This window comes from Rutidosis leptorrhynchoides, chromosome 2, assembly GCF_046630445.1.
Source record: "Rutidosis leptorrhynchoides isolate AG116_Rl617_1_P2 chromosome 2, CSIRO_AGI_Rlap_v1, whole genome shotgun sequence".
Lineage (NCBI taxonomy): Eukaryota > Viridiplantae > Streptophyta > Magnoliopsida > Asterales > Asteraceae > Rutidosis > Rutidosis leptorrhynchoides.
Window position 1 is genome coordinate 398,975,950 of NC_092334.1, and position 8,568 is coordinate 398,984,517.

The window sequence follows — 8,568 nt, forward strand, 5'->3', positions numbered from 1 at the left end:
ACACACACACACATACACACACAGTCCCACATTGGTGGGAGAGGAAAACAAAGCACTCCTTATAAGGGTGTGGATACCTCTTTTGGTATGACGCGTTTTGAGGGTGTTTACCCGAGAAGCAAATCCGTGAGGTAGAAGTGCGATCCGGGGTTATACTCGTGCGCGGGTAGCCCGTCGGTGATCGGCTTGTGTCCAAAGCGGATAATATCATACTACGGGCTGATGGTGATGTTACTTATGGTATCAGAGCTGGGGCCCGCATCGATGTGCACTGCGGGGACGCAGTGTCCCGAAGGGGGGGAGAGTTGTAACAGACTCGTCCCACATCGGTGGGAGAGGAAAACAAAGCACTCCTTATAAGGGTGTGGATACCTCTTCTGGTATGACGTGTTTTGAGGGTGTTTACCCGAGAAGCAAATCCGTGAGGTAGAAGTGCGATCCGGGGTTGTACTCGTGCACGGGTAGCCCGTCGGTGATCGGCTTGTGTCCAAAGCGGACAATATCATACTACGGGCTGAATATATATATATATATATATATATATATATATATATATATATATATATATATATATATATATATATATATATATATATATATATATATATATATATATATATGGACAATATCATACTACGGGCTGAATATATATATATATATATATATATATATATATAATTAATCCAGTAACACCATGAACATAATTATACTCCGTAGTTATTCTAGTAAAATATCCAAGTTATTGTAAGGGAGCTGAAACGGGTTATACACGGGTGTTTTATATCGGGTTTCAAGTTGGTTAAAATTAAGTAAATACTGGGTATTGATGTTAGTGAATCTAAGGCCAACCATACATTCATCTACTATCATTACGTCTACGCAATTTACCTACAATATTGAATCTCAATATTGAACAGTGAGTTTATAGATCCCTTTTTAAATGCTTTAAATATTTTTGGGCTGAGAATAAATGCACTTTATTTTATACGCTATGGACACAAGTATTTACTTACTTAATTCTACACTGAGTTTAAACCGAAATCCCTTAGCTTTGGTAACTAGTAGCTGCCAGTACATATGATGTGGACTGGTGGGCACGAATAATTGTATATGGATCCATAGGGCTTGACATCCCCGTCCGAGCTAGTAGCGCTAGCCTTTTAACGGACATATGTTATTTGAGTTACGACAATTTGGTTTGCGTGTATTAAAACGAATAGGGTAATTATTATTATAGCGTTAAGTTTAGTTACCAGGGTGCTCTGTTACGCAGAATCTATTGATAAACTTTTGATGAAATCTTGTGGTCCATCTTTATATACTTATGACTCGAGCAATTAAACCTATAACTCACCAACATTCGTGTTGAACTTTTTAGCATGTTTTAATTTGGTTTGCGTGTATTAAAACGAATAGGGTAATTATTATTATAGCGTTAAGTTTAGTTACCGGGGTGCTCTGTTACGCAGAATCTATTGATAAACTTTTGATGAAATCTTGTGGTCCATCTTTATATACTTATGACTCGAGCAATTAAACCTATAACTCACCAACATTCGTGTTGAACTTTTTAGCATGTTTTATTCTCATGTTTCTTAGACTGCTTCCGCTATGATGTGCTTGTTGACTGCATGGAGTCTCTCATGCTTTGTTTAAAGTTTATTGCATTCGAAACAAAACTATGTTGTGTAATAAATAATTTGGCTGTGATGTCAATCTGTATTATTAAAACTTATGTATTTTTGGGATTTGCTTATACTTAAGAACTCGTCCACATGTTTATAACTTTCTATGTTTAGAAAGTTGTTTATTTAATTAATGCAATATTTTATCAAAACGTATCATATAGAGGTCAAAACTTCACTGTGAAATCAATGAATAACGTACAGCGTAAATAGCGATTTTGACGGGTCATTACATAATAATCAATTAGTTCCAACATTAAACGCTTTTAAGTTTGTTTTGTTCCCGTTTTTGCTCATTATTCTTATTTAAAGTGTTTGAACCCAAGAGGAAAGCACTTTTTTGGGGGCAAGTAAAAAAATTTCATTTTTTTCGAATTTTTTTTCGGGCATCAAGTTTAGGTGAAAATATGAACATTTAAAAAAGACACTTTGTGATAAATGTTATTATTTTTGCGGTAAAATGCTCGAAGAAAAAAAGAAAACATTTAATGCATTGAATGTTTTGATTCTGAGTTTATTTGCATCTTTTTGTTGTCATCTTGTGTGAAGTGTTTTTTTTTTTTCAAAATTTAGCCCGATTTAGAGTTTAGGGTTTAGTGTTTTAGGTTTAGTCCCTAAACCCTAAACCGTTCGTGTTAAAATATTCAATCTAAACCCTAATTTCTAAACCATAAACCCTAATTTCTAAACCCTGATAGCTAAACCCTAATTTCTAAACCCTAATTTTTAAACCCCTAATTTCTAAACACTAATTTCTAACCCCTTAAAAAAACTCATAATCAAAACATTCAATGCATTGAATGTTTTCATTTTTTTTCTTCGAGCGTTTTACCGTCAAAATAATAACATTCATCACAAAATGTGTTTTTTAAATGTTCATATTTTCATGTGATCTTGATGCCTGAAAAAAAAATTCGAAAAAAACGAAAAAATATATTTCCCCCCAAAAAAAGTGCTTCCCACTTGATTAAATCTCTCTATCTATATATATATATATATATATATATATATATATATATATATATATATATATATATATATATTCATTCATTCTATCACATCCATTGCCAAAACGTTATGCAGTTTGACTATGTAGGTCAACCATAGTACATTTTGACTTCTAAAGAAGCATTTGTCCATGTGAACTATTTAGATTTAATTTGCTTACTGATATCATGAAAGAACATAAAATGGTGTAACAGACTTAACTCGTACTAACTTTTATATGTCTATGCAGCTTGGATGAATGGATTAGAAGTGTTATTTGTTGAAGCAAACTTAGCTCGTACCAATTTAGTTCTATATGTTGGAATCACAACTTATTATGTTTATGCATCATATAAGAAATCATTACGGACTACAAGTGAAGCCGAAGCTTGGAAAGCAGCAAAAAAGGGGGGTCGAGGTTTACATTCCTTAGCCTTCCAAGATAGCTTAGATTCCGATAACTGGGTTGGGTTTTGGTTGTTATTGGACATGCCACCGTCAATCGTATAAATAAAAACTATTTATGAAGATGGCATAAAAGGTGTGACTTTCAATCAAATGAGCACGCGTATTTTCACATAGGTCGAGTATCACACGCGTAAGGTCCTGAAAGCAGTAGAAAATTTAACGGATCATTTATATCGTGCAGTAGAGCGCTTTAGTTTTGTTACATAAGTCATGATCTTGTTCATGATCGATTGTAAATGAGTTGTGATCCAAAATGATAAGAACTCAACGGTGATCAGAAAAAACTCAACAAGTTAAATGTAATACAAACATTGTATAAATATTTGGTATATTAGAAGTATAAAATATGAACATTTATTAGCAACGTATATGTAACTTTGTTTGCTTATCGTCTAAGTCCAGGTCTGATTCTGCTAACGCTCTTGGTTGTCAATGCGGGGTTGTATGTTTTATGGGTTGTAATTCTTTGGAGATCTGTTCGAGTCGTGGGGTAACAATACCGGTGCAGCCTCCATTCAGCTTTTCGGGCTCATTAACTTTGTGAAAGGATTCATTGGTTAGTTATGCGCCTATTTGTTCCCCAGTTGTGGATGACAATAATGTTCTTGAGGTTGATTACGAAGTGGCTAACCCTAGCCTTTTGCTTAATGGATCCTCTTCGATAATGGGTTTAAAGGGGTCGGTCCCCTCCGAATTGGACCCGAGTGTAGCATGTACTAAGCATATACCGATTGACTGTAATACAATGGCTTCCAACTTTAGCAAGCCTTGTAATACTTCAGGTCCATCTTCTACGGTTGTGACTAAAGACAACGATGAATTGGGACCAGATCATCCTTTTGAAGCTTTTGACAATTTGGTAACCAAGTATGATATGGTTGAAGGCGTGCCCATTAAATCTGAGGAGGTGGCCTTGAAGCCGACTAAGGAAAGAAAATCAAGAAGTAGACACCGAGTTTATGGGACCGAAATGGAGATATTCGGGATGTTTATAAAAAACGCTTAAGCTCCTCTTTATGTACGGTTGCGGGTACACGATGAAGATAGTTGTCAATCTCTTGTCCCACTCTTGATTGGTCACTCTCTTTATTTTTTTTGTTGGTTATCGTTTCTTATTTTCGTTCTAGGTTTGTATCATTGCTTTTAATTTTGTTCGTGCTCGGTTAGGTCTCGTTATAGTTAAGAAAAAAAAAAGGAGAAATACTATATCTATTACTAGGGACCGATATTGTAAATTCAAAAAGTTAAAGTTTGTTTAGTACGGAGTATAAATTAATTTCGAAAACCCTAGACATATATCCCCAAATTAAGCTAAAATTCTAAAACCCCTGTATCTATCCACGTAGCTCTCTCTCTCTCTCACACACACAGTTTATCTACACACAAAAAACCAAAGGTAAATTCAAAGCTAAAAGACAAACAAAAATGTACTGATCAGAAACTAGAGTTATCATCAACAGATATATATATACAGAGATAAGGAAATGTATGTAAATTATGCAGATATATTTACGTCAAAACCCTCGTTTTTTAACTCCCCTTATCCCTCTAGGGTTTAATCAAATCAGAAACAATTACAAATCCCTTTATTTCGGTTCTCTAGGGTTTAACAGTCACTATCCGAATTCATTCATGCCGTCTGCAACTGCAACCGCTACAGGTATGGCTACCGCGATAACGTCTACGAACCCTGGGTTTTCGTTCGGTAACAATGGCGGTAAGTGTTCAAGCTCATTTAAGTTGAATTCCAGTGCTAATTATAGGTGTCGTAACTGTCGGTGTTCAATTGAAGGTGTTAGTAGTGGTACTGATAGGGTTAGGGTTAGGGTTTTTTCTGTGTTGAAGGAGAATAGAAATGGTTCGTCGAGTGTGACCTGGTTTTGTACTAGTGCTAATGATAAGGCGCGTTCGGTTTCGGCTTCTGCGGTGAATTCGGAGGATAACAGTGGTGGTGAAAGTGATGGTGATGATGAGAAACCTGTTAAGTTTAGTAGGAGAAATAGGGGTTCTTTGGGTAGTGGTGCAGGTGGTGGAAATGGGCAGATGTTGCTACCTGGTAACCCTGATTTGTTGACAATACCTGGTGTGGGACCAAGGAATTTGAAGAAGTTGGTGGAGAATGGGATTGGGGGTGTTGCTGAACTTAAGAAAATTTACAAGGATAAGGTATGTTTTCACTTTTTTGTTATATATAACTATATATTATATTGAAATCATTTAAAGTTTGGGTTTTGTGACGTGTTCTTTTGCAGTTCTTTGGGAAATCGAATCAGAAGATGGTGGAGTTTTTACGAAGTTCTGTAGGAATTATACATAGAAATCATGCTGAGAGTATAACCACATTTATAAAACAGAGTGTTGATGAAGAGCTAAAAGATGTGAACACAAATGCTACGCCACCAAAGAAACGGCTTACCTTTTGCGTAGAAGGAAATATAAGCGTGGGAAAGTCAACTTTTTTACAGAGAATTGCTAATGAAACTCTTGAGCTTCAGGATCTTGTTGAGATTGTTCCTGAACCTATTGACAAGTGGCAAGATATTGGACCTGATCACTTTAACATATTAGATGCTTTTTATGCTGAACCAGAAAGGTATGCCTACACTTTCCAAAACTATGTCTTCGTGACAAGAGTTATGCAGGAGAAAGAGTCGTCTGGTGGAATTAAACCTCTCAGATTAATGGAGAGAAGTGTTTTTAGTGATAGGATGGTATGTACTACTCTATTTGCTTCTTCTTTTGTTCTATGATTGTCAGATTATCACAATATTTTCATCTATTCTATATTATGCTCATGTGTATAGACCAGACTACCTCTTTTAGCGTAAAGTACATAGAAAATCCTTTATTTGGTTATCGGTCTTCTGTAATCTTTATATGTGGGACTATAAAAATTTAGAGGTAAATACCCAACAATATTTGACTCAAAGTTAGAATGGTTTTACTATCGAGTTTAAAAGTCCAATGAACCATACAGTAAAGTATGTTACAAGTACTATATGTTGAGCCTAAAGTATGATACAAGTACTATTTAAGGAACCCTAAATTTTAGTGCCTTATTATAAATTGTTCAAGTATATTCAATTTACAGTTCTTTAGTAGTATTTATTCTTGTAATGAACACATTTGGACTTTTGACCAGTTCAAACCGTTTAACATGTTCAAAATAGAGCACAAATTGAATCGACCTATTTGTAAGTGAATGGGTCAAAGTTGCCACCTTTGTTATGTATCCATGGCGCATGGTTAATTGAATTGAACAAGGGTTCTGCCAGGATATTCATGGACTGATTTTTTTTTTTTTGCTTTTTTTGTTTGTCAAAGGTTTTTGTGAGAGCAGTTCATGAAGCTAACTGGATGAACGAGATGGAAATCAGCATCTATGACTCATGGTTTGACCCGGTCGTCTCATCTCTTCCAGGACTTATTCCCGATGCTTTTATATATCTTAGAGCCAGTCCAGATACTTGCCATAAACGAATGATGCTACGTAAAAGGGCAGAAGAAGGTGGGGTCAGCCTAGAATATCTTCGTGATCTTCATGAAAAACATGAGAGCTGGCTTTTTCCTTATCAGAGTGGAAATCATGGAACTTTGTCTGTCAGTAATCCTCCTGTTCACATGGATACCTCTTTACACCCGAACATAAAAGACCGCGTGTTCTATTTAGAGGGTAATCATATGCATTCCAGCATTCAGAAGGTATTTTCAATGTTTGAATTTAGTTGACTTTTGGAGCAGTTTTTGTTAGTTGTATTTTAATTGTATTTTCACTTACAGGTACCTGCATTGATTTTGGATTGTGAGCCTAACATTGATTTTAACAAGGACATTGAAGCTAAACAACAGTATGCCTTCTTCTATTTTACATGCTTACCATTTTTACTTTTATGGTGTTCTTTTTAGAACTTGATCTTTGTTTTCATGACCAGTTTGCAAGAAATAGTAAGTTATATGCTCAATCAAATATTTTGGGTCCAAAAAGGTCATATTTTAAATTTGAGCTTTGAAAATTGTTTGAAACTTTTAATAGAATTCATTGGAAAAAGTAATACTTTCAAGTAAATGCTGGGTGGATAGTGTATTAGTATTAACTGTTGTTTAGAGATGCACCATTCTGTATTCTGTAAGAAATAAAAAGAGAGTGATAATACACTAACAAATATATAGGATTTTTGCCACATTTGTTGTTAGTGGCAATAGCAAATCGAAATTTTATGAGCCACATATTGATGTATGTTCCAATTGCTACTAGTATACATGTATGCACCCTATTCAGCCTGTTTTATTACTGCTGCTCATCTGTTTTAGAATATATATGTAATATTTTATTTTATATGTATGTAAAGGTATGCTCGACAAGTTGCAGAGTTTTTTGAGTATGTGAAGAAAGTGAAGGATGTTCCTGAGAAAACCGATGAACCGAGCAGCAGGGGTAGCCAATCACAGGTGATGTTGCCTCATGGAGGTTTATGGGTCCCACCGCAGGGTAAAAACTTCCCAGAATCCCTCAAGTCACTGGATTTCAGACGAGCCATGTCGTTCATACCTGGCTCTGGATCTGGATAGTGGTTTGCTGCTCCGCTCTGCTATATGTGTTTGCTTGTAAAAAGAAAGTTTTAACTTTTACCCTACCTGAAGAATTGTAGGACGAAAGTTACTGTAGGATTATTTTAGGCTTTGTTTAAAGTTTGGTGGAGGCTTTGTTATTTTGAACTTTAGTGCTGTTTTTCATGTCGCATCTTTCCAAGGCTGACCCCAAAACTTCAAATCATGGGATATTTTTCTCGACCCCTCACTTGGAAGGTGATAACGACAATAATTAGTTGTTCATTCTAATACTTGTTGCTAATTAAGCAATCCTAATAAGATAACATGTGCGTCATGTGTTCACGGTAATTGATAGCTATTGACTAAAACGTCCATTTTTACAATGAATTACAACAATTCGCCTCGCCTCAAAATAAGAAAATTATCAAAATGCCTTCGCAAGGTGCCTTGCGACTAGATGATAATGCGAACTCCGGGTCGCAAGGGTGCTCTTGCGACCATGCGACTTGGAGCGGTCGGGCACGAATTGATTTAGAGGGTTCACTTAGGTTTAGTCAATAATGGTAGAGAATCAAACTAATTACATTTTAGAAGGTTCTAAAGCAACTTATGAGTGGTCAAAGTGCATTCAAAAGTCAAAATTAACGAAAAATGGAAAAATTGAAGCCTTCAAGACCGAATTTTGGAAATTTTTTTGGGACAAATCGTCATCGGCGGTTTGTCAACAGATAGATCTCGAAAAAATACACGATAAAAAAAAACGGTGCCTAAATTGAAGCTACGAGCGCTAAGATATAACGTTTCAAAGTTTAAGAACCTAACACCATTTCGCAGTCACCTTGCAGCCTTGCGAATACATGATTTAGGCCCAACTCAC

At 35.7% G+C, this 8,568-nt stretch overlaps 1 protein-coding gene across 1 annotated transcript; it reads left to right on the plus strand.

The window, feature by feature from the left end:
• Positions 1-4,482: 4,482 nt before the first annotated feature.
• LOC139892214 (uncharacterized) lies at positions 4,483-7,970 on the plus strand. Its single transcript, XM_071875257.1, has 5 exons — positions 4,483-5,306; positions 5,393-5,851; positions 6,465-6,842; positions 6,921-6,988; positions 7,490-7,970. Exons 1-5 carry the CDS (start codon positions 4,638-4,640, stop codon positions 7,707-7,709), a joined length of 1,794 nt encoding a protein of 597 aa, XP_071731358.1. The 5' UTR covers positions 4,483-4,637; the 3' UTR covers positions 7,710-7,970.
• Positions 7,971-8,568: the final 598 nt, after the last annotated feature.